The sequence below is a fragment of the Pyrgilauda ruficollis genome, unplaced genomic scaffold (genome assembly GCF_017590135.1).
Source record: "Pyrgilauda ruficollis isolate IOZ18807 unplaced genomic scaffold, ASM1759013v1 scaffold95, whole genome shotgun sequence".
NCBI classification, from domain to species: Eukaryota; Metazoa; Chordata; class Aves; order Passeriformes; family Passeridae; genus Pyrgilauda; species Pyrgilauda ruficollis.
This window is the reverse complement of record NW_024531599.1, coordinates 1882190-1907351: the sequence shown is the minus strand read 5'-3', so window position 1 is coordinate 1907351 and position 25162 is coordinate 1882190. Positions and strand designations below refer to the sequence as shown.

At 57.6% G+C, this 25162-nt stretch overlaps 1 protein-coding gene across 2 annotated transcripts; it reads right to left on the bottom strand.

The window, feature by feature from the left end:
- On the bottom strand, positions 1–22718 carry KCNC4 (potassium voltage-gated channel subfamily C member 4). 2 transcript variants are annotated; one of them, XM_041489601.1, is made up of 5 exons: positions 22545–22718; positions 20000–20746; positions 14809–15745; positions 13242–13427; positions 1–1158 (listed from the first exon to the last, which is right to left on the bottom strand). In XM_041489601.1, exons 1-5 carry the CDS (start codon positions 22716–22718, stop codon positions 1097–1099), a joined length of 2106 nt encoding a protein of 701 aa, XP_041345535.1. In that variant the 3' UTR covers positions 1–1096. The 2 variants fall into 2 exon arrangements, with proteins under 2 accessions (XP_041345535.1, XP_041345536.1); XM_041489602.1 differs by lacking the exon at positions 22545–22718 and adding an exon at positions 21654–21907.
- Positions 22719–25162: the final 2444 nt, after the last annotated feature.

Sequence of the window (25162 nt, the reverse complement as noted above, 5' to 3'; positions counted from 1 at the left end):
GCATGCGAACAGGACAGACGGAGACAGGAGTAGTATTGCCTTGGTCACAGAGATATGGAACAGCGTTGGAAGGACCCTGACCCCTCCAGGCCAGCCGGGATCCCCACACCTCGGTCTCCTATTGCTTCCCATCCCCATCCCTGCCCCAACCCCCCTGCTGGGCCCCCGGGCCCCTGGGCTCAGCACCCGTGGGAGGGGGCGATGGTGGCACCCAGAGAGGAGCCTTTGGCACCCAGAGTGGCACCCAGAGAGGAGCCTTTGGCACCCAGAGTGGCACCCAGAGTGGAGCCTTTGGCACCCTGGAGTGGCACCCAGAGTGGAGCCTTTGGCACCCAGAGTGGCACCCAGAGTGGAGCCTTTGGCACCCAGAGTGGCACTCAGAGAGGAGCCTTTGGCACCCGGAGTGGCACACAGAGAGGAGCCTTTGGCAGCCTCCAGGGCCTGGAGGAGGTTCCCAGTGGCCGTGTGACGATGGAGGGGTCAGGGCATGGGCGCAGCCACGGGCAGAGATGTCCTGGTGAGCAGCTGGATCTCCAGAGGTGGAGGGTGAGGTGCAGCCAGAAGCGTGGGCAAGGGGAGGGGGCAGCCCAGGGGGTGCAGGGGCAGCGTGGCCGTGGCAGGGCTGGCACCAGGAAGGGGAATGGGGCTGTCCCCAACCTCCCTCCCTGCCCTGCTGCTCTGTGACACCTCTCGGGGGGACCCAGCTGCCAACCCCCCGGGGATGGAGCTGGAGCTCTGGGGAGAGAAAGCTCCTTGGGAAGAGCAGCCCTGGAGGAATGCATGTCCCAGCCTTGGGGACAGCATCCCTGGGCCTTGGGGAGGACATCCCTCAGCCTTGGGGAGAGCATCTCCCTTGGGAAGAGCATCCCTTGGCCCTGGGGAGAGCATCCCTGGAGGAATGCATGTCCCAGCCTGAGGGAAAGCATCCCTGGGCTTTGGGGAGAGCAGCCCTGGGGGAATGCATCCTTTAGCCTTAGGAAGAGCATCCCTTGGCCCCAGGAAGAGCCTCCTTCACCTTGGGGAAGGCATCCCCTGGGGAGGGCATCCCCTGGGGAAGGCATCCCTCGCCAGGGCAGTGCCTGCATCCAGCTGGGGCTCAGGAGAAGGTGACCACCTCACCCTGGGGGTAACTGGAAGCGAGGGTGTCCTGGCAGGAATCTGCAATTAAAGACATAAACATTAAACACAGCATTAGAGATTTGCTCCCATGGCAATGTAGGGGGAGAAATAGGAGAGGGAGAGGGACACTGAGCTTCCAGGGGACCCCGACTTAGTAGGATGCAGAAAACAGAGTAACAAAAAAATGTAAAGTGGCCTTTTTCAGAGGGATAAAATGCTGCTTTTGCATCTGTAAGTCAGCAAAAAAATGGTTTAAAACAGCCTCAGGATGGTGGCAGAGATGGAGACTTGGGAAATGATTCTCCATGAGAAACCATGCATGGAATCAGGGTGATTTTGAGGGTATAAATGAAAAGCAGGGGGAAAAACATCACCCTCACCACATCCCTCTCAACACTCTCCTCCCAGAAAATTGCTCTTGCCCAAAACTTCCCAAGCCAACCCCAAACCAGATGTCCCAAAGCCAAGCCTGGTGCATTAATCTCTCCATGTTTTTTCTTCTCCCTCTCTCCCTCTCATTAGTTATCATTGAATTAATTATCATTGATTGGAGCTCTGAGTCACCCCACCACCTCTCCCCATGTGCCAGGGCCCAGTTTCCAGGCAAGGGGCTGTCAGGCAGGGAGACAGCGCCTGATCCACCTGATAAGCCATGGAATTCTGCTTCAGACCTCATCCCCAGCTCCTGCTCATGAGTTTGACCCAGCTGCCTCCCCTGCAGACCCAACACAGCTCCAAAAACCCCTCCTTTCCCACAAAAGAAAGGTCTTGTCTCCACTGAGCATCACTGCACAGGCTGGGTGAGCAACGCCCAGGCACGGAGGCTTTTCAAACCTCACATCCCATAAAACCCCCAGGGATTACAGGAGCTCTCCTCCCTGAGCTGGCACGAGAGCTCCCCACCTCCAAAGACAAAAGGGTTTGAGGACCCGACAATCCCCCTGCAGAATTTGGGGACCAGCAGTGCCCACACATGCAGCAGCTGCTGAAAAATACCCCAGCTCTTGGTTCAGTCACTCCTGCAAGCAGCTAAAAGCTCTTGGCAGGGTTTGTGTCCTGCTAGAAACATTCCCCGTCAGGTCGATTGATTTACCAGGGGCACGACTTGGCTTTTAACTCCCATCTCCTCCTCCCTGTTCAAAGCCATTTTGTGTGTGAGCTCGAGACCTGCTGCCCACAGCCTCCAGGGACCTGCCTTGGAAAGCAGCTTCCCAGCCTAGGAAAAAAATTAGCACGACTAAAAATAAATAACAACAGCCCAGATTTTTATTTTTTTGTCCCCCAGACAAAGGCACCATGAGAAAACATCAAAACATCCCTCCTGTGTTGGCTTACGGGTACCAGCTCTGTTCTGCTTTCACCCTCACGGCCCCTCAGTGATGTGATACCCTTTCCTCAAGCCTATTTTTGGGTGCAGATCTGCCACCAGCCTCCACAGAGTGCTGCCCTGAGCAAGGCAGGAGGCTTGGCACAGCCTGGCACAACTCAGCTCCAAACACCCCAAGGTTTGCTGCGCTGCTCCCAGAGCCATCACCCCCAAATTTCCCCTCATGGGGAGTTCACCCAGTCCTGCCCTCTCGCTGTGAGCATCTCCTCAAGCAGCCTGAAGTGCTGCTGTGGGGGCTGCCAGCTGTGCCAGCTGTGCCAGCTGTGCCAGCACAATGTTTGGGTAGGTCCCACGCTGACTCTGCTCTGCTCTGCCAGCAGCCCTGAGGGGGAGGATGTGGGGGTGTTGGGGGATGAGCAGCTCAACATTCCCCAGGCATGTTTCTGACCCAGAACCCCCCAGAACCCCCCAGGTGATCCCCCAGTCTGGGCAGCAGGGCAGAGGAGGATTTCTGCCCTGCTCAGGTGAGACCCCACCTGCAGAGCTGCCCCAGCCCTGGGCTCCATCAGGAGGAGCTCCTCTGCTCTGGAGCCAGGCTGGGAGAGATGGGGGTGTTCATCTGGAGAGGAAAAAGCTCTGGGGAGATCTTAAAGCCTCTTCCAGTGCCTAAAGGGTCTCCAGGAGAGCTGGAGAGGGACTTTGGAGAAGGGGGAATAGCTTTCCACTTCCAGAGGGCAGGGATGGATGGGATATTGGGAAGGAATTCTTCCCTGAGAGGGTGGCAAGCCCCTGGCACAGGGTGCCAGAGCAGCTGTGGCTGCCCCTGGATCCATGCAAGTGTCCAAGGCCAGGCTGGACAGGCATTGGAACAACCTGGAATGGTGGAAGGTGTCCCTGGCCACGGCAGGAGCTGGAATGGAATGGAATTTAAGGTCCCTTCCTACTCAAACAATTCCCTGACTCTGTGATTATTTTTTCACAGCCACCAGGACACATCCCCTGCCCCTGCCTGTCCCACACAGGAGGAAGTGTGACCCTCTTGCCAGGAGTTCACAGATCCTTTCTGAGCCTCCATTTACCTTTCCCGTGGGTAAAACGCTCGGCTCGGTTGCCCGGGCGGAGGTAAGGAAGTAACAGACTGGGAGCTGGGAGGCTCCTATTTATAAGCTCCCCTGCATCCTATTTTGCATCTGCCTCTGCTCTCTCTGTTCCTCGTCAGCACGGGCAAGCCATGGGGTTGCTATTTATTTTCTGTTTTTCTTTATTGTCATCAAATAAGCAGCAAGGATTTTTCCTGGCAGAGCCGGGGAAGCCAGGAACAGGCTCCTTCTGGGTAGAGCAATTACTCTCTTGACATCTTCACCTCCTGCCCGGCTGCCTGACAGGCCTTTCTATTTCCTCAGCTCTCTCAGGCATCTCCCAAGAAACAGAGCAGTTGTTGCAACAATAAAAATTAATACTTTGCAAGCAGCCCGGGATCACGGTGCAGCCTCCACACAGTGCTGGACCGCGAGTCTTCCAGCAGGAAAAGAGAAGGAAGGAGCTGAGGCTGGAGCAGGAAACTGCTCCCAAATCCCCCTGAGACAAGGCTGCTCTGGTTTGGCTCCTTGCACAGGGGTGGGTGGTCACAGGGGTTGGTGACAGATCCATGTCCCACAGTGCTGATCCATGTCCCAGGTGGGCAGAGGGATGCGAGGACCCTGCAGGGCAGCCCGGTGTCACCCAGCACCTCTGGAGTGTTCCAGGCCAGGCTGGGCAGAGCTTGGGGCAGCCTGGTTTAGAGGAAGCTGTCCCTGCCCACGGCCCTTCCAACCCAACCATTCCATGGCTCCATCATCTCTGGTCCCATTCCCACTGCTGAGCATCACACGTGTCCCCACGGTGGGGAGAGGGACACGGGGCACTGGAGCTTGGGGGGGTCTCACCCTGCCGAGCACCCACTGTCCCTGGGAGGGTGGGCAGGCCCTGGCACAGGGTGCCCAGAGCAGCTGGGGCTGCCCCTGGACCCCTGGCAGTGCCCAAGGCCAGGCTGGAGAGGGCTTGGAGCAGCCTGGGATGGTGGGAGGTGTCCCTGGCCATGGCAGGAGCTGGAATGGGATGGAATTTAAGGTCTGTTCCTACCCAAACAATTCCCTGTGATTATTTTTTCACAGCCACCAGGACACATCCCCTGCTCCACGGGTGAGGGGCAAATTCCTATAACACACCCAGTGCTCACCCCTGGATTCCTGCTCAATCCCGTCACCCTGCCAGGAAGGAGACCCAGCACACCCATCCCATCCCATCCCATCCCATCCCATCCCATCCCATCCCATCCCATCCCATCCCATCCCATCCCATCCCATCCCATCCCCAGGTCTCCTTTCCATGCTGCTGTGCCCCCACAACCACTGCACACCCCTTGATGTTTTGGGGTTTTTTTTAAATGCCCTTTTAGGGGCTGGGCAGGGGCAGTTGGACTCCTGTGGATTTATGCAGTTTCTTGGGAATAAATCCAACAACTTGGCTTTGTCTCGGTTCCTTTGGCCTGGGCTGGAACGTGAGCTCCTACAGATCCCTAAACACAGATAAGTCCTGCGAGGATATTCAGGGGAAGTATCGTATATTCCTGCTCTATTCTTATCCTCTTCTCCAGGCTGCCAATTTTGGCCACCGGTTGAGATAAAAACCTGGGCTCCAGAGATATTTAGAGGTCTGCTCTGATCCACTACAGCTCCTCTTCTAATCTTACCCAGGGATTAACCCGTGCTAACTCACCCCCAAAACCAACCCAGACCCCACCTAAAAATAACAACAAGCTGTTTTCTCCCTCCTGCATCCCCCAAGTCCTGTTCAGAAGGAGGTGGGGAGGAAGAGGGAGAAGATGCGATGGGTTTTTCAGCAGTTTGGTGCCTCCCACTGAAATCCCTCCATCTCCCTTTCGGGGCTGGGCTGTTTTAGAGGAGCTTTTTGCACATTAGTCATCCCTCCTCTGGGTTGCATAACGCCCCAGCTAAAAATTGCATCCTGCTGGCTCCATGGCAGCTCATGCCCAACCCTCCTTGCTCTGGTGGGGATGAGATTTTGGGGGGTCCACCAAAGGTTTTCCACCCCAAGCAGCCACTCTGGCATTGGGATGAGCTGCTCTGGGAGCTGAGGGGGCAAAGGCAAGGATGGGATCTGCTGGGATCTGTGGCTGCTCTGGGTTTAATCCTCTACCTCCAAGAGACTCAAACCCCAAAGTCTGGGGTCAAAATCAAAGGATTTTGATCTGATCGTTCTGCAAGAGAAAGGGTTTCATACCTGGCTCATCCCAAAGTCAGCTCACAACCTTGGATAAATCATTTATGATCCAAAGGACAATGAAGCCATGGAATGTGGCCTTCCCTCTGGCAGGGGCTGGGGATATTCCAGCTCCTCCTGCTTCCAGAGGGAAGGATGAGCTAGAGAAGCACCTGCATGGTGCTGCTGCTCCCACCCCTTTGCCAGTTCATGGAATTTTGGGGGATTCATGAACCTGCCCTGTTACCCCTCCATCTGCTGTGGGAATCCAAGGAATGCAGCTGCACCCAACACACAAACCCAGGTGCTGCTGGTGAGGGATGGATCAGCACCAGGGCCCAGCATGGCACACCCTGAGCACAGGATGGATGCAGCTCATCCCAGTTCCTCCCCAAATCCACAACAATCCTGCCTCCAGCACCAGCTCCTCTCATCCATCCCCAAGATCCAGCCCAAGGCACCAAGTTCTTTTACCTTTTTTCTGCTTCCCTTTGGCTCCTGCACAGCTGGGACAGGGCAGAAGGAAGGATAAACTCAGAGGGGTCTGGTTTGGATATGTGCTGGCTGCTCCTCCTGGCAGATCCTTCTCCACACCAAGGGAAACTGAGGCACAGGAAACCTGGGGTGGAGCAGGAGGGTCCTGGCTGTGGGATCTGCCAAAATCCATCCCAGCTTCTTTCAGGTGCAGGGACCATGGAATCACAGAATCCTTAAAGTTGATAAAGAGCTCCAAGATCATCAAGTCCAACATCACCATTCCCTGAGCACCAGATCCAGGTTGGCCATGGTGGAGGGGAAGGGTCTGATCCCAGGAAAGCTCTTGGGGCTCTTTGCTTTTCAAACACATCCAAATCTGAGCTGTCCTCCCAGAAAAGTCCCCAGGCTCCAGCCCTGACTTGCTCAGAGTGAGGGAAGAGGCCAAGAGAGCACCGAGGGGACTCCAGACCAGGGCTGACACCCCAAACCAGCCCCTTGCAGCCACCCAAGGTCCAAACACCTCCAGGGAGGCTGGGCTGGACAGAACTGAAATGAGCCAGGGACTGAAGGGTTTGTTCTAGCTTGGGAAGATACCTGAGATCATCCAAAATCGTCCCAAAAACTGATACAGGTGAGCAAAAACCAGCAGTGCCACAGGGAGTTTGACTCTCCAGCCTCATCCTCCCAGGGATGGGGAGAGCCTGGCTCAAACCCAGCTCCCATCCCCGTGGGAATGTTCTGGAATCACCACCTCACGTCCATCCCAAACAAGGATTCATCCCCCATCTATTTAGGCATCATTTTGCCTCAAATCTCTCTCTGCCCCGCTGTTCCACACCAGCAGCAGCTTTGCCAGGGACCTTTATTCCTCTTGCCACCACTTCCCAGCTCTTCATGGGAGTACCCATCCCTATGATCCCAGCCTCTGTGTGCTCCCTGAACCCTCTCCCAGGGCCCTCCAGCCTCCATGGGATCTCAGGGCTGGTTTCCAAGGCCCTCAGGCCCATCCTGAGGTTGGAAGGAGAAGCAGACACAATCTGGGAAAGAACAAGCAGGATTTAGGCAGAAAGAGGCACAAAACAAGAGGGGAGCCACTGCTGGGCAGGGAATAGAGGTTTATTCATCTGTTGCCTCCGGAAACTTGAGGCTGGTTTTAAAAAAAACCAAACAAAATAAAACCTAAAAATATATTAATTCAGCCATTTCCAGCACAATGAGATATAATTTTATGAGTCAACTTGTCCTCCTTGTGTTTCCACCACCCTTTAGCCCAACACAGGCGGCCCACGGGAGGGAGGGCTCGACACCAGAGGGAATTGCAGGGTTTATTTAGGATGAATAAGGTTTCAAAGAGGGGAAAAGCACCCCAACACCTCCTCCAGGGACTGCCCATCCACATGGACACGAGACAAGGTCAGCGGAGACGTGACAGGGGGAGCTGGAAGGGCTCAGAACCAGCTCCTGGGGGATGGAGATGTCCCAGCTGGGGCTGCTCGGCGTGGTGGGGACCAGAGGGACACCTGGGGGACAGCCAGGTCCTTTAGAGGACGGAGGGCACGGGGGAGCAGCGGGACAAAACACACAGGTTAGAGCCCAGCAGCTCTGCCCGAGGCTCGGGAGGCTGCCAGCGCCGGGCTGAGCCCCACACCCTGAGCAACCCCCAAAAAAAGTGCAGGAAGGGCTTTTTGGGGACAAGCAGGCTCCTCCAGAGCTTCCCTTCATGGAGCAGCGCCGGCCAAAGGCAGGACTCAGCCATCAGTGAGGAGACCAAATTGCTCCTGGAGGGTGTTGGGTTCTGTTTCCCAAATTGCTCTGAATGAGGAATGAGTCTGGGGATTTTGTGGGCTGAAGCAGACGGGGAAAAGCAGCAGAACTCAAACAAATATGGGATCTGGAAGGAGTGATTCCCCCAGCTCTGGTTTTCACACCCCTGTAGCAGCAGGCTGCTGCTGACACCTTTCTGTGTGGAATGGAGCAGGTAGACATGCTCATTATTTTCCATAAGAAATTGCATTAAAGAGCAAATATTTCTGTTTCTTTAAGCATGGGGACCCTTCACACTCCCAGAAAGAGCCAGGAATTTCTCCAGCTTTTTTTATTGAAAAAGCAACAGCCAGAGGAAATGTTCTCGCAGGTCAAAAGCCACTTTTCTTGCTGGGAAGACACAAAGTCTTTGCACTGAAAATTGGATTTTTAGATCCACAAAGCAGAACTGCTAAGGATGAGTCTGTTCCCTGGATCTGCTGCCAAAACATGGAAAATTAATGATGCTCCCAGCTGTGATGAGCTCAATGTCCCTGCGCCTGGACCTTCCCTGAGAGCACCTGGCTGAGCAAACCCAGCCAAGCCTGAGCCTTCCCAAGCGAGATCCAGGGAAAGCAAAGGCCAGGGAAGCAGCGTTTGTGTGGGGGGAGCAGAGGGAGGCAGCTCCTGACAGCAGAAAAACAAGGTGATGTATGGCTTCTTCAGCAGTGCCAGGCTTGGAATCCCTCCCTGTGTCCTGCCCCAGGAGTTCGTGGCACATCTTTGGGTTCTGCTGCCGCTGGTTTGGGCTCGGATCAGGGATCAAGACTCACAGCAGAGCAGTCCCAGCATCACCCCCACACACCCCCAAGGGGGGTGCTGAGACAGCAGCATCACCTGGGAAAGGCTCCAGAGCACTGCCTCTGCAATTCCGGGGCTTGTCCCCTGTTTGTGGCTTTTCCCAGCCCCAGCAGCCAGCAGGGATTCTTCAGCCCCTCCCCACCCCTCAGCCCCCCGAGGAGACTCAGCTCCTCCAGTGAAACAGGGGCAGGTCCAGGGCACACAGGGATCTGCCTCAACCTGTTGCTGACTCCAGCAAAGCTTTTCCCTCCCTGCAGGAAGCGGGAGCAGCAGCAGGCCTGAGGAGAAGAGCAATTTCCTTATTTACATCTTGGCACGGATCCACCCAGCGAGTGAGGAGGGAAGTGAGCACAGCCCTGAGCTGGGGGGGAGCTGGGAGTTTCCCCACCCACAGCAGCTGATGCAAAGACCACCCTGCTCCCCACAACATTCCCAAAAACTCGGTTTTCCTTCCCCTTGCTCTTTTCCCTGGGTGCACTGAGGCTCTTGAAAGAGCTCAGGCGTTTCCCGCTGCCCTGAGCTGTGTGGGAAGCAGCTGTGCTGAGATCCAAGGGTCCCTGAAAGCCTGGGGCAGCCCCCAGCCCCCGAGCAGCCCCGTGGGGCAGGAGGTGTTACAGGCTCGGGCTTTGCTGGGAGCTGCCAGCGAGGCAGGGCTGGTGGGGTTTGTGGGGATGGGCTTTGCCTCTCGCTCCGAACCCTGAATAGAAAAGGTGCAAACAGGGATAGAAACGGGGTCAAAACCCCGCTGCTCACTCTGGTTAAGTCTCAACCATCACATTTTGGGACAGAACTTCATAAAGATGTTTGGTTTCCCCAGGGACCCTCTGCAGTGGAGCTCCAGGGGCAAACCTGCCCCAAGCCCAACACTTTGTTCTCTCCATGAATTTATCCCAAGCCACGCTTGCAGGAGCACCTGGGAAGGAGCTCCAGACTCAGTCCCTCATGGCTGTCGTGGCTTCCCACCACACCCAGGGCCAGATACAGCCACAACTGGACAAGGGGGTTGTGCTCTGCTAATCAGCTGATAAACAGAGCTGGAGTCCCAGTAACTCGCCCTGGGGCTACCCAGAGTCACTGGGATTGCTTTAGGAATCAAAGAGCGCTGGGTGATCCCGGGGGCTCCTCCCGGGCCGTGGCACTGCCTGCTCCCTGCAGGCTCGGGGTGAGGCTGGGAGCTGTGCCAGAGGGGATGGGGCAGAGCAGGGAGGCAGCAGAGCCCAGGAGCGTGCTGCTGCTGGGGACAGAGGCCTGGCACACAGCTCCTGTGGGGTCGTGTCCCTGTGCAAAGTGGGCTGGTGCTTGGTCCCCCCCAGCCAGGCAGCTCCAGGGGATGCTCCCGTGAGTGTTCCCAGTTTGATCCCATCCTGCATGCTCAGGATCATGGCCCTGCACTGACAGCAAGAAACAGAGTGAAAATCAGCTGCACCATGCTCTACAAAGACAAAAATTGCTGCTGTGCCATGTTAATGTGCTGATAAAGGAGGTGGAGATCTTTAAGAGACACAGATGTGGCACTGGGGGACACAGGTTAGGTGCTGGGGGAAGGTTGGACTCGTAGAGCTCTTTTCCAACCCAAGTGATTCCATGGTTCCATCCCAACCAGTCTCCCTGGCTGGACTCACCCTGCCTCCATATCCCTCCACCAAGCACAGGACGGGGCTTTTGTGCCAAGGCAGCCCCATGGCAAGTGTCTGCAGCCAGCAGGACACGTTTTTGGGAAGGGCTGAGCAGGACGCCAGGGCTGAGGGGAGATAAAGGCTCTGAAGCCATCCCTGGCAGCCAGGGAGCAGAGCAATACCACTGCAGGCAGCCACAGGAGCAAGAAACACATTCCACATAGGAATCCCCAGCAATCCAGCTCAATCTGCTCCAGGCTCAGCTCCAAGGGCAGGAGCAGCTCTTCTCTCTGAGCTGCCCCAACAAGACCAACCTGGAGTTGGGGTTAAGCCACGATGGATGCTGAGATCTGCAGCTTATTCCCAAACCAGCTCCCTCTCCTGATTTCCACAGCTTGCACAGACACCAGTACCTGTCCCAGGATCTGACAGATGGCCATCAGAGAGTCGGGCTCAGAACCAAGCTCATCTCAATTTGCAGAGCTGCCAACATCCCAGTACCAGAACAAACAGCCTCAGCAGGAGATAAATCAGGACCAAGGGAAGAGGCGCCTCTGCGGCTCCCAGCGGATTTTGGCTGGAGGCTGCTTCACCCCCTGGTCACCTCTGGTCATCCCTGGTCATCTCTGGTCACCTCTGGTCACCCAGAGCATTTCACTAGGCCAGCCCTGACCTCCCAGGACAGCCTCCCCCCCTGTCTGTCCCACAGCCAAGCAGGACACTGAGGTTCCCCTTCCCAAAAGGTCTCAAGCATCTCTGGAGCCCCTCTGGACAGCAGATCCAGCTTTCTCCAGGTACAACATCATTCCAGCAACATGGGCATGAGTGACCCGTGCACACCTTCTGTTTTAAAGTGTAAAAGGCACTCTCAAATTTGCAGGGAAGACACCAGAGCCCCTGCAGAACCATCACCACAGCGCCCTTTCAAAGGGCTGCTGTGCCACCACACAAGGACAGAAATCTCCCGGTCTCCTGTGATCCAGTGATGGGATTTGGGAGTGAGTGAAAGCAGCTCTGGATCCTCAACTCTTAGAGCTGCTCCACTTCTCCTGGCTTCAGTGGGACCAGATTCAAACGCTTCAGCTGAAGCTTGGCTTCAGCATTTTCTGAGGAGGAAAATCAGCTCTGGCTTTCATCCGTCTCCTCCATCCCTCCAGTTCAGCATTCCCTCTCCCAGTCTGGAATGGGACTAAACCTCCCTCCCCTCTCCACATTAACAGGACTACTTCACAGGAAAAGGCACTTCCAGGGAAAAAACATCAGGCATTTCAAGCAGATATTTGATGGTACCCCAAGGATGAGCAAAGCTTTTCCTCTTTGTCCTCTTTCTGAGGCTGAGCAGCAATGCCAAAGGGAATCCTTGATTTCCCAGGAGGAAAGAACCAACTTGCTTCTACTACTGATAAATGTGATTGCACCCAAACACGTCCCTGTGTCCCACTCAGTCTGTGCCATGCCAAGCAGTTCCAAAAGTAACAAACCCTTGAGGCTCTCCAGAGCACCAACAGGTCCTGGGGAGTGCTCAGAGATGCAGCACATCATCCCTGCTCCTGCCTGGTGCCAGCTCCCCGTGAGCAGCGGGCAGCACTGGGTACCAGGGAGGTAGAAGTAGGTCAGCTCTGCAGCTACAGCATCCCACGCCACCCTGGACACGCAAAACACTGCACAACTGGGAAACTGAGCTGTGCCCTAAGGGTTATCCCAGCAATCGAGGGTGCAGCTGGATTTTGGGGCACTGGATTTACCCTCTCTGGGGCTGGAGTGCTGAGAGATGAGCAAAGGAGCAGAGAACTCTGGGACCAGGTTGAAAAAGATTTTGTTTTGTCATGGAGAGAAGAGTTTTGTGTTTTCCTGACTCATCTCCCCCTCAGTTTCCCATGGAAAGCCTCAACACTTAGCACAGCTCCTGTTCCAAAGCCAGAGGAGCCTTTCTGGCAGCCCTGAGCTGCTGGCAAGGCAGCACCTGACACATCGCAGCTCCCCACGCTCGAACCCGCCAAAAGCCACCAGAGGGGAGAGCAGGGGAAAAGCCTCTGGATTTCTTTTTTCCCTACTGAAAACCTTTTGGTCACCTTCAGTCACAACCTCACCACGTCCCCAGGAGAGATGTCCCACTCACACCAGCCAGAGATGGGGGGTTGAAACCCAGGGAGGAGAGCTGCAGGGGCAGAGATTGGAGCACTCTGCCCCCCGGGAGGGCAGTGCAGCCAGCACGGGGTCACAGACCCCAAATGGGAGTCACAGACCCCATATGGGGATCACAGACCCTAAACAGGGATCACAGACCCCAAATGGGGGTCACAGACCCCAAACGGGAGTCACAGACCCCAAATGGGGATCACAGACCCCAAATGGGAGTCACAGACCCCAAACAGGGATCACGGATCCCAAGTGGGAGTCACAGACCCCAAACATGGATTACAGACCCCACATGGGAGTCACAGACCCCAAATGGGGGTCACAGACCCCAAACACGGATCACAGACCCCAAATGGGAGTCATAGACCCTAAACACGGATCACGGATGCCAAATGGGAGTCATAGACCCCAAATGTGAGTCATAGACCCCAAATGGCAGTCATAGACCCTGAATGGGGGTCACAGACCCCAAATAGGGGTGACTGGGGAGGAGAACACAAAATGTGGAGCCGTTACGGGGAGAAATGTGTTGGATGGAGGTGAAGCAGATGGAGGGGCAGGAAGATGTGGGTTTGGGGAGCAGAGGACAGCCAGGCAGATGGATGGAGATGAACCAGCCTTGGATCAGCCCAACAAAGCTGCCCTCAGCCTCCACCTCTCCCTCCCCAGCCAGGTCCTGCTCCCACCTCCAGCCGTACCTTTCTGGATGCCTCCGTCTGCTGCACAGGAGAAGTCCCCCGTGGCCAGCAGGAAGCACGTGGAGGATTTCTTGTTCTTGTCCCGGGTGCTGGAGCGCCGCATCGGCCGCTTCTCCTCGTCCGTCGGGGACAGCGGCTGCTCCTCGTCCGACAGCACCACGTTGGCCTCGCCGTTCTGCTTGGAGTCTGCAGGGAGGCAGAGACCCATCAGCAGCTGACAAAGCCACAGCAGAAAGTGCTCAGGGTGGCCAGGAGGGGCTGGCCAGACCATGCAAGGAAGCACAAGAGCAGGCTGCAGGTGAGCAACACTGACCAATTCAGGTGCTGATCCCAGCCTGGACACGCTCATTTAGAGCAGCCAGGGGAGCAGGACAAACACAGATATGATTCCAAGCAGCTCTAGTCCTGCTGAGGGTTATAAAACCTGCATGAAGCCAAAGCTGGGGATGAAACACCCCAGGTTTTTGAGATCCACCCACCTAATCAGAGGGAATTAGCTCTCCAAAATTCACACTGCTGAGGAACGGGCTGCTTGGGGTGGTGGGAAGTGCTAATTTATGTCCCCTGGCTCCCTGGTTCCTTGGCTGAGAGGATGCTCTGCCATGTGAGGGCCTGGCCTGGGCTCCTGGCTCTAACTGCTCCCTGCTGCCAGGGCTCCTGGGCAGATGGGATTAGCAGGCATGTGGAAAAGGATTTATAAAGGGAAAGAGCTGTTTGGGGCACCCAGAGCTCCCTGTTTCCTCGGCAGGGAAAGCCCTATCCCTGTTAAACCCCTCAGTGCTGGTGCAGGACACAACCCCACCATGGTGTTCCAGACACCCCAGAGGTGCCACTGGCAGCAAACCAAGACAAAAGGGGCAGAGCAGCCACCATGGCCAGCACTGACAGTGGGGCAGGGCTCACACAGACCCCCAAAGGTAGACGAAGGGGTGGTGCCCACAGCTGCCCACGGCTGGGGCTGTGCCTTCTGCTGATCCTAAGGAAAAACTGGCCAACCCCCAAACTTCAGCTCAATGCATGAGGCCAAAAAAAAGAAATGTCCAGGGATTGGTTTTGCTCAGGATTTGGAGCAGCGGTGCAGGGATTCTGTCTACCAGCAGATGAATGAGGACGTGGGGTCAAGCCCCAGGGAATGCCCCTGGATTTATCAATTTTGGTGAAAGTTACCCTGATTTATGGTGGGAGGAAGCAAAGGAAAAATCTGTGCCAAGGGCATGACCAGGCTAACATGAGAGTAGGGCGAGTGGCCTTACCTCTGTCACTGTGAGGGAGGTGGGTTAGGCAGGAACACCTTGAAAGCCACCACAGTGACTTGATCTGTGCCATTAGGAGGGAAGGATATGGCTTTTGGGAAAGCAGATGTCCTTTCCCCCCTGCCTGGGTGGGGGATTTGACCTGCAGTGCCCTGCTCCACCAGCATGGCCCCCACCACCCTCACACCTGAGGGGCCCCACCCAGAGCTGGGGGCCACATCCTGCACCATCCCCGGGGACACGGGGACCAAACAAATTGCCCTGAGGGCTCCCGGAGGTCTCCCCCTCCCTCGGCCCCACCTTTGGGGTCTCACCTGACCGTTTCCGCTCAGTCGCCCCCTCCTCTACTGCCAGTGGGCAGGTGTCGCTCTGGGTGCTGTTCCGGGGCGAGTTCTCCTCGGATTTGCCGTAGGTGGGGGAGTCCAGCGGGGCCGGACGGGGTATATGCTTTTTCTTCTTCTTTGGCAGCTTCTGCTTGGCCATGGCCAAGGAATAGTACATCCCAAAGTTATTGACGATGACGGGCACAGGCATGGCGATGGTCAGCACCCCGGCCAGGGCGCACAGGGCCCCCACCACCATCCCCGACCAGGTCTTGGGGTACATGTCACCATAGCCCAGGGTCGTCATCGTCACCACGGCCCACCAGAAGCCGATGGGGATGTTCTTAAAGTGAGTGTGGTCACTCCCGGTGGGGTCGGACGTCTTGGCTCCGATCCGCTCGGCGTAGTAGATCATGGTGGCGAAAATCAAGACCCCCAAGGCGAGGAAGATGATGAGCAGCAGGAATTCGTTGGTGCTGGCGCGCAGCGTGTGGCCCAGCACGCGCAGCCCCACGAAGTGCCGCGTCAGCTTGAAGATCCGGAGGATGCGGACGAAGCGCACCACCCGCAGGAATCCCAGCACGTCCCGGGCAGCTTTGGAGGACAGGCCACTGAGACCCACCTCCAGGTAGAAGGGCAAGATGGCCACGAAGTCAATGATGTTGAGCAGGTTTTTAATGAAGAGAAGCTTATCTGGGCAGCAGATGATGCGAACCAGGAACTCAAGGGTAAACCACAGCACGCAGACCCCTTCGATGTAGGTGAGGATGGGCTCCGTCTCCACTTTGTGGGTCAGCAGCACCGTCGTGGTGTTGCCAACCACCAGGGTCTCCGTCACATTGACGTCGATGTTGAAGGCCTCGTGTGTCTCCAGGCAGAAGGTTGTGATGGAGACCAGGATGAAGAAAAGCGAGGCGAAAGCAACCACCTGTGAAAGTCAAAGTTACAGGGGCCGTGAGCTGATGTGGGGCAACTTCTTCTGTTTGGAGGAGGACAAAACACTCCAGATGCTGCCACCCACTGCCCCAAAACCAAGGGTGGAGAATGAGGAGGGACCCCATGACCTCTCCCATGGGTTGACAGCAAACCTCAGTGCCTGGGGCCATCAGTCCAGGACGTTTCTCCAAGTGCTATGATCTGTGCAGGAGAAGGTGTGCTGGGCTCCAGCTGTGCCTGGAGATGTGCAGTGGTGGGGATGAGGGAGAACTGGGACAGTCTGGGACTGGAGCAATCTTCCAACGGGAACTGACATGAAAAGGGAATTTTGACAGGACAATTCAAAGAGCTTTCCCCCACACTCATCACAAACCCCTCCAGATGCCAGGTTCACACTGTTCACAGCCATGAGCTTTGGGGTCTGGATGTGTCAGAGACATTATTCACCCCCTCCCTGAGGGTCAGTGGTGGGTGATGTGCCCACAGAAGCTCCAGGACTGCTAGGGTGGATGAGGAGAGGAGCAGGCAGAGCTCAGCCTCCTGCTGATGCCTGGACCTGGTGGCACCCAGATCTTCCCATTTCTCCACACTGCCCAAGCAGGGAGATCGTTGTCCCCTCCATGCCACCTCCTCCTCCCTTCTCCTCGCCTCGGATGTGGGTGAGGAGGGGCCAGCAGCACGCACTGGAAGTCACAGCCTGTGTCACAACGTTCCACCTTGTGCTCCCATCGATCCTGCTCAGCTCCCCCCCTCCCTTCCTCGCGAGCCCATTACCTGGAGCATGTTTCCAAGAGCCAACCCCCGCAAAAAACAAAAAAGCCTCAGAGCAGAAAAACTCCTGTTCTATCTCCCGGCAGCACAAAAGCAGGGTGGTTTCAGCTTCCCGGGAGCAGGTCCTGCTGCAGCCCCTTTGCCCCGAGCAGGACGTGACCTTCTGCTGTCAAAGCCACCCAGGGCCGCGCCCGGCGGAGCCGCACCGCGAGGCTGCTCGGGCGACAGCCCTGATCCTCGGCCGGAGTGAATCAGCAGCAGAGGCAGCCTGAGTCACGCTGGAGAAACACCCGACCCCCGCCACCGGCCGTGCCTTGCCCGCAGCCCCGAGCCTGCCGGAGCGTCCTTGAGGGCTGTCCCCAAGGGCAGACCCGCGTGGGTCCGCCACAGAGAGCGCCAGCCCGGCAGGAGTTTGGTGTGACGTTTAAACCAGGCATTAAATGATGAAGAAAGCTCTGGAAGATGATTCTCCTGCCCCAGTGAGGGACACCTGCTCGGGGATGGAGTGAGATGCTCCTCACCCCACAGTCAGACCCCTTTGAACCGCGCTTGGGGATTTGGCTCTGAAGGTTGACCTGTCGTGTGCAATTTGGGAAACAAATCCAGAAAAACTGGGATCTTAAAGCAAGGCCAGCTTAACCAGACAAGTGTCTCTACACAGTGGTGGCACAGCCAAAATAATCTGCTTTTCAGCTGAGGGCTGAGTCACGTTCCTGAGCTTCCCTGTATGGGGAATCTTGGGAAAACCTGAAGAGTAAAAATTTAGACTTAAAGAAAAGTAGAAAGAAAAAACTCACCCAGGAAGGGAGTGAGACCATGAAAACACTTGAGTAATGAAGCAGCCCTGCTGCTGGGTGTGAGGTGAGACCTGATTTAGCCCAAGGAGCAAAATCAACCTTTAAAAATAGAAGTTGGGTTCACAGCCGGTGCCAAACATCGTGTCCCCCCCAGAGTGCTGCTCCAGTTCTGTGTCTGACCCAAGATGTCTCACCTCAGCCACAGTCTCTGCTCCAAACTCAAGTCCTTTTCCAAAACTGTCTTTAAAATGAAATAAAATCTATGTATAAATCCAGTACTACCAATACACACCAAACAAGTCCTCCAGAACCTGCTGATGTTCTACACCATATTGTCCTGCACTCAACAGCTTGCCATAGGTGTCACCAAAAAATCCATGACCCTACAGAGGGTCACTAGCCTGAAAGTCCCCATGAAAGTGAGGTCAGGACTCTCCGAGTTGGGCTGCAAAGGGGAAAAACAATGAGGAGCTGCACGTAAGAAGAGTTTGGACATAGAGGTAAAATCACAGCCAGGGCAGCTTCCCATGGGGAGGAAAAGTGTCAGGCTCCAGCTGGGACAGCAGTTGCACCAGGGACCAAACATTCCCTGAGTGAGGAGCCAGGGACCCTGTGGCCATCGATGGTGCATGGAAAAGAGGCTAAAACATGGGAGAGATTTCCAACCACGTGCTCACACTGCTGCCAGCTCAGGAGAAGTGCTGGAGGGAGGGAAAGATGGAAATAACGAGGAGCCAACTGAGTCAGGGCCCGAGGGGCTGCTCCATGGAGAGGAGGAGCGACAACTGACCAGAGAAATTCAGCTCTTGAGACTTAGTCACGGCTGGCACACAGAGAGGGAGAGAGTTTGTATGGACAGCCTGGGACTGCTGCTTCCCGAGGTTTGGCAACCTGCTGTTCAGCTGCTCCAGCACATTCCCTCAGCCAGCAGCACCCTGTGGCTCTGGCAAGAAAGGGGGAGACCCCAAAATGGGGTGTCAAAAAAATCCCAACCACTGCAAACCTCACCCACCACCAAAGGCAGGGCAGCACCAGGAATGTTGTACCCACACGAATCCTGCAGCATCCTGGCGCTGGATGGTGACTCCAGCCAGGAACTGGGTGCACTCAGGAACTTGGGCTGGTTGCGTTGCTCTGTGCCTCAGTTTCCCCTCTTGCCAGAGCAGTTCTCCTAAGCTGTGGCAAAACTACACTGGTATTTTTTCCTGTTGCCTCTGGAAGTTGATCGTTCCCATGGCACTGCTGAGCTGAACACTTATCTAGAGCACTGAGAAGGAAGCAGGGAGATCCCAGTGCAAACTGGTCCCACTCCAGCCCCAGCGGGGCCTCAATCACCACCATCTCTGCTCCCTCCAGTACATTCCTCCTGCTAAAGCCTTTCCAGGACCAGCTCAGCACACAGGGAAAGCAGAACCAAATGACACCAGGGGGAAAAAAAGGAGTTGAATTATTGTGCTTGGGTTTATTTTTAATTTTGTTTAATTTTTTATTTGGAGCTTTACACCATTCAGAGCATCTCTCCAAGGTGAAGAGCCCTCAGGGATGGGCAGAGGAGGGGGTACCCTTTTAAAATAGGTTCAGCTCTTGCTGCCCGAGCATTCTCTGTGTATGTTGCCCTAACATTTGCTGCAAAAACACCTCCTTGCCAAACTGACCCCTGCCCTGTGTGCTGCTCGTGGGTGTGAAATCCCTGCAGAATTTCTTACCATTGATGGGTTTTTTTTACACCTCTAAATGCATCCAGGATTCATCTCCATCCCAACTGCCTGCCTGGGTGTGTGTGGCAGATTTATAAGCTGGGCGTGCCAGGGGCTGGGTGGGTATTGGGGGGTCAGGGCAGAGCTTTGGGGATGATCTGTGAGGAGCTGGGAGAGGAGACACATGCGCAGAGCAGCGCCCGAGCACCGGGCTGGGAGCCTGGCACGTCCTGAGCACGTCGGTGCCCATGGGGAGGGACAGCCCGCGTGCCCAGGGAGGGTGGGGGGTCTCTGGTGTGTGGATGAGCTCCCGTGTGCACACACACGGTACCAGGGCCATGTGTGGGGAGGGGGCTGCGGGACTATGCTGGGGTGTCAGCGGTGCCTGATGGGCTCCGTGAGAGGTGGGGGTGGCCCTGGTGGGGTGCAGGGGCAGGGGCTGCAGGGGCAAGGGCTGTGGGCCCCACATGTGAGGAGGATGAGCTGCTTGGGGACAGCCGTGAGGATCCCGTTCGCTGCAGAACCTGGCCCCCAGCCCGGACCTCCACTCCACACCTGGGCTGTTCAATGTGGGTTTTGGCATCGTGCAGCCCAGCAGGAGGAACCCAAACATTCTATCCTAGAGCATCCTGAAACTCTGCCAGGAGTCAGCCCTGCCAAGGACAATCCCTCATCTCCGTGTGCCCAGGAGGTGCCTAGGGAGTCCGTGAGGGTACAAAGCGGGCAGGGATTGTTCTTGCCCCCAGTTTCAGCCCAGCTCTCCCAGATGGGATGAGTTGGGAGGCGATTGGGAGACAATGGAAGAGATGTCCTGTAGGATGGGACATGGCTCATGTGCCCCACAGTCGGAGTGGGACAGTTATGGGAGGGCCTCACATAACCCACCAGGATGGGCCTTGCCCTCGGGGATGGGAGGTGAAGACACAACCCCAGCACAGCCCCATCCATCCCACCTCCCTCCGCCGCCTTTCGGGAGCTTACCCTTGCCGCCTTGGACGAGTAGGGATCCTCAAAGAGCGCCCACATCTTGGGCTGCCAGTTCCGGCAGCAGCCACCCCCTCCAGCCGCCCCTGCCGCCCCTGGGGGTCTGTCATCCATGCCCAGGCGCTGAAGGGCCATCTCCCTACCCCCTTCCTCTTCAGGCTCCTCTCCACCAGCCCCTCCGCCAGGCTCGGGACTCTCAAAGATGTCCAGGGCCTCCTCGGCGTCGCGGTGCTGGCGGTAGGTCATCCAGCAGCAGGGCTCCACGTCGGTCTCGTCGATGCCCCAGTAGGTCAGCTCCTCCTCGAAGAGGGGCCCGCAGATGTCCGCGGGGCAGTGCAGCTTCCCGGTGCGGTAGTAGTTGAGCACGTAGGAGAAGATCCCGGGGTGCCGGTCGAAGAAGAACTCGTTGCTTTTGCCATCAAAGTCAAAGTTGCTCTGGGCATCGGGGTCGGCCAGCCAGGCCAGGCGGGTGCCCGGCAAAGTCCGCAGGGTGCTTTTGTAGGTCTCATGCCGGGTGCCACCTACGTTGATGGTGATCTTGTCCGACTCTTCCCCTTTGCCCATCTCTTCCTTCAGGCATGTTTTGGAGGGTGGTTTGTTCCCAGACTTGCGTCCACGGTAGGAGGAGACACACACCGAGCTGATCATAGATTTCGGTGGATGGGAGATGCCCACAACGTGCACCCTTCCTCCGGGCGAGGAGCTGGGGCTCAGCGAAGGCGGGAGGGGAGGACAGAGATGGGACTGGGGAGGGGAAAAGGGGGGGCTCAGCCTTGGCCCTGGCCTCGGGGGGAGCAAGCTGGAGCTGCGCCGGACACCGCTGGCTGCCGGGGGACAGCAGGGGAGGCTGCAACCTCCACCCCCTCCAAAGCCACCCCCCCCCAAATAAAACCGCCCTAAACCGGGAGCCAGCCCAGCCCCGCCGGGCAGCAACAAGTGCGGGATGGAGGGGGCCAGCAGCGGGCGGGGGGGTGCGGCAGCCGGGGAGGATGCGGGCCCGGCCGGGAGGATGCTGGAGAAGGGATGGGGGATGCTGAGCCCGGCCGGGCGGTGTGTCCCCCCCTCCCGGTACCTGCAGCGCCAGGCGCGGGGGGGCCCCGCCGCCCGCCCCTCCCGCTCCGGCGGCTCTGCGCTCCCTCCGCCCCCCCGGGCCGGGCTCGGGGAGGAGGCGGCGGCCGGGGGGCTCTTCCCCGGTTGCCGGCAGAGAAGAGGGGATGGATGCGCCCTCTCCGCCTCCCCTCCCGCTCTCCCTCCCCGGCGGTCCCCGTTCACGCGTGGCCGGCCCGGGGGGGGCCTGTTGCGCCCCGGCGGTGCCTCCCCGGGGGCTCGGCGCGAGGGAGGCGGCGGGAGCGGCTGCGGGGCTCGGCGGGGATTTTATAGAGCTGGGAGCGAGCGGTGGGGTTACGAGAACCGGCGCCGCCCCGCCGGGGGGCCGGGGACCCCCCGCCCCCGCGCCCCGCCCCCCCGCCCGCCCCGGCCCCCAGCCCCGCAGCCCGCCCGGTGCCCCCCCCGCCGCTGCCCTCCCTCTCATCCCCACATCCATCCCTTCCCTCCATCCTCCCTTCCCTCCATCCATCCCTTCATCCCCTCCACCCCCAGCCCAACCCTCCGCCTACCCCCGGGTCCCCCGCACCCCCCGGCACCGGCTCACCTCCCCGCGGGGCCCGACGTGCCGGTGGGGGTCTCGGGGGGTCGGTGTCAGCGAGGAGTGAACCCCGGACACCCCAGCTCCTCTTCGCGCCGGAGGGGAAATGCAGCCCAGAGCTGCCTGCGGATCTGGAGCCAGCTCTTGGCAGAGGCTCCCGCAGATCCCATCCCTCCCTGGCTCGCAATCCCTCGCTCACCGAGAGGTCAGGAGAGACCGACCCCGGGGCCGGTGGGGAGCTGGGAGGCTGCACTCGGAGCTGACCCCCCTTCCCTCCCACCGCCCTCCCCGAGCATCTCTCCGCCCTGTTTCTGCTCCTGCGTGCGAGATGCCCCTTTCCCGCAGCGGCTGCCGGGGCTGGGGGCACCAACCACCCCAGCCCCCGGGGCCCTTCCCCTAAACCCCCTCCCTGGGGGGCTCCGCGCCCCCCGGGACGCTGGCGGTGCTCAGCCCCGGCTCCCGGGGCTGGGGAGGGGGTGAAGGGCTGTGGTGCCCCGGGGCCGAGGCTGCTCCCCAGGTGGAGACCTGAGGCACTCATCGCTGTTTACCTCTGCACCGGCACTGCCGGTGCTGCTGCACCGAGGGCCTGGGGGATGCTTTGGGGCCATAGAAGGGATCCAAGCCCAGCACGGGCCTGGTATTGGGGTGGGGGCTCATCCAGGAGGGGCAGCACTTGGATAAGGGAGTTCTTGGTGCAGGGTGAGGGGACACGAGTGGGGATGCTGCCTCAGCACCCCTCCCTGGGCTGTGCACTGTCACCCCACCAGGCCCCTCCTCACCCCCTGCCCAGGTTTGTCCCCCCTGTTTGTGATGTGCCCCCAAAATCCAGGGAGCACTGGGGGGAAATGCTCCACCCAAAGAAACCCACGAGGCACGAGAGCCACGCTGCAATCTTACCACCAAGAAAGCCCCAAGAAAGCTCCAAGTGTGGCTGCAACTCCACGGCTTCCAGGGCCGGATCCTGAGCGGGTGGAGGCTGCCGGAGCTCCACACCCAAAGCAGCCCGAGCTGCCCCCGCGGGAGAGCCTGGAGCCCGAGGGAAAAGCGTGCTGGAAAGATCGAGCCTTGCATCACCGGCCAGGCATCGCAGCTCGGCTCCTCATCGCCGTCATGCCGGTTTGGCCAGGAGGGAGGAATGCTGCGACCTGAGGCTAATATTTTATCTGCCGACTTTCATCCCGCCAGGAAGAGCTCCGTGCACCCAAGCGCGGCCGTTCCTGGGGTGGGAGGAGGTGGCCAAGCAGACAAATGAGTTGTTTCTGGGGAAGGAAAAGATCTTTTAGCCAGCAACACCCGCCCAAAGCTGTCTGCTCTCTAAATATGCCTTCTGATTTTTAATGTCCATGGGAAAAAATAAAAGAAAAAAAAAAAAGAAAATAGAGAGAGAGAAGGAGAGAAAAAAATGGAAAGAGCTGGATAAATAAGGGACTTTTTGGAGCAAGGAGTCACTTCTGCAGTGATGTCCTGCAAGGCTCAAGGCATCTCAGATAACATCTAAAGGATGGAATGAAGAGCAGGACCTGGAAGATCTCGAGGAGGATCAGCTCTAACCTGGAAAGCCTTGGGTGGGTCCTGAGGACATGGGAAGGGGTCTCTGGGTCACCATGGCCTCTTCCCCTGACCCAGCACAGTACCTAAGCCTGGCCCAAGGTCCTGCACATCAGGCACATCCCCAGAGGTGGGGAGAGAGCAGCAGGAGAGAGCACGGGATGCTCAGGGGGCTGAGTGGCCCCACAGAGAGGCTGGGGGCACGCTGGGACCCCTCAATGGAAGGACAGAGGAGGAGGGTGGAGTGCAGCAGTTTAGGGACAGACAATCCTGTTTTGGTGTAGAAATAGCCAAACCAACCTCTCCAGGTCCTTCCAGGCCAGAATCTCATTAATGAAAGACATGTTGTCCTCAGGAACCCCTGGATGCTCCAAACAAGGTCTCTGCCCTCGGGTTTTTGGTGGGACAGATTCATCTCTGATCTGTGTGTGTGGCACCCACAGCACTCGCCTCTCCAGGGTGTGATCCCCAAGAAACCTCTCTAGACTCTCTCTTGGAGCTGGCTCTTCCCAAAAAGCTGTCACAAGCCATGGACAAGCTCTGTCTCTGCTCTCTGCCTCTGCCAGGTGAATTTTTCAGCTACAATTCCTCATTTCAGCAGTGCAGGTTACACTGACAGAGTTTGCAGCCCCATCCCTCCCTGAGCTCAGCCTGGAAGGGCAGCTCGCACCATTCCCGGGTGGGGAGCGCTCCCCGAATTGCTGGCGCGTCCCTTGCTCTGTCACACAGTGCCACCTCGTGTCCTGCGCTCCGCCTGGAGCCCCGGCAGGCAAAACACGGGCGCCGGAGCCTGGCGGGGTCTGGGGAGAATCTGGCTCCATCCTCGGCATCGCTGACGCAATTTCACTCCGTAAAAGCGGCTTGGGACCGGGAGGGGGCTGGGCTGGAGCGAGAACAGCGGTGGGCATGGTCCGGCTTTGGAATGAGCGAGAGCGGTTCGTGCGGGGGGGCCGTGCCTCGGTTTCCCTGTCTGGAAGCATCAGGATGTCCTTTCCTTCCCGAGGTGCCCAGGGAATCACAGCAGATGTTGCTGTAGCAGCTCCACCTCGTGTCCGAACACACCTCGTGCCCGGAGCCTGGTCCAGAGTAGTTTTGAGATGGGACACCCAAAACCCACCCCCACATCCACAGCAATGTCCTTCACCTCCCAGCAGGCTCTGAAACCTCCCTCCCTCACTGTCACAGGAAGTTCAGTATTTATGGGGTTTTAAAAATAGAGTGTATTTGGCTTAAGTCCCACATTTGGGCCCATTTCTGTGTCATTTTTCCAGCCCCCAGGGGCCAGAATCGCCCCTCCAGTTTGTTTTTCTCACCTGTTTTCAGAAAGCCCCTGGCACTGGGATTTTCTGGCCCCTCTCAGCCCCTGGGAGCACAGGATGGGCTGAGTTCAGCTGGTTCAGCACAGCAGTGACACCACACGTGTCCCATGGAGCACTTGGCATTGCCCTGAGCTGGGATCTCCATCCCTGCTCCCCCAGACCTGGGCTGTGCTGGGGTCAGAGCTGCCCCACGTGTCCCACTGTCCTGGTCATCACTCCTGGGGGATGTTTCCCTCAGAGCTGGGTCCTGGATGTCCTCTGGGACACGGAGAACCCTCTGCCACCTCCTGTCCCCTCCCTGGGCAGTGCTGCTCCTCCAGCCGTGTCAGACACTTACCCCAGTCACAGAATTCACAGAATCACAGAATGACCAGGTTGAAGAGACCTTCAAGATCACCGAGTCCAGCCCAGCCCCAACAGCTCAACTGAACCCTGGCACCCAGTGCCACACCCAGGCTTTGTTAAACACACCCAGGGATGGTGACTGCACACCTCCCCGGGCAGCCATTCCAGAACTTTATCATTCTTTAAGTGAAAAACTTTTTCCTAATATCCAACCTAAATTTCCCTTGCTGCAGCTTGAGGCTGTGACCTCTGGTTCTGTCAGAGCTGCACCAACATCTCCAGATGATGCCCAAAAGACCTTCC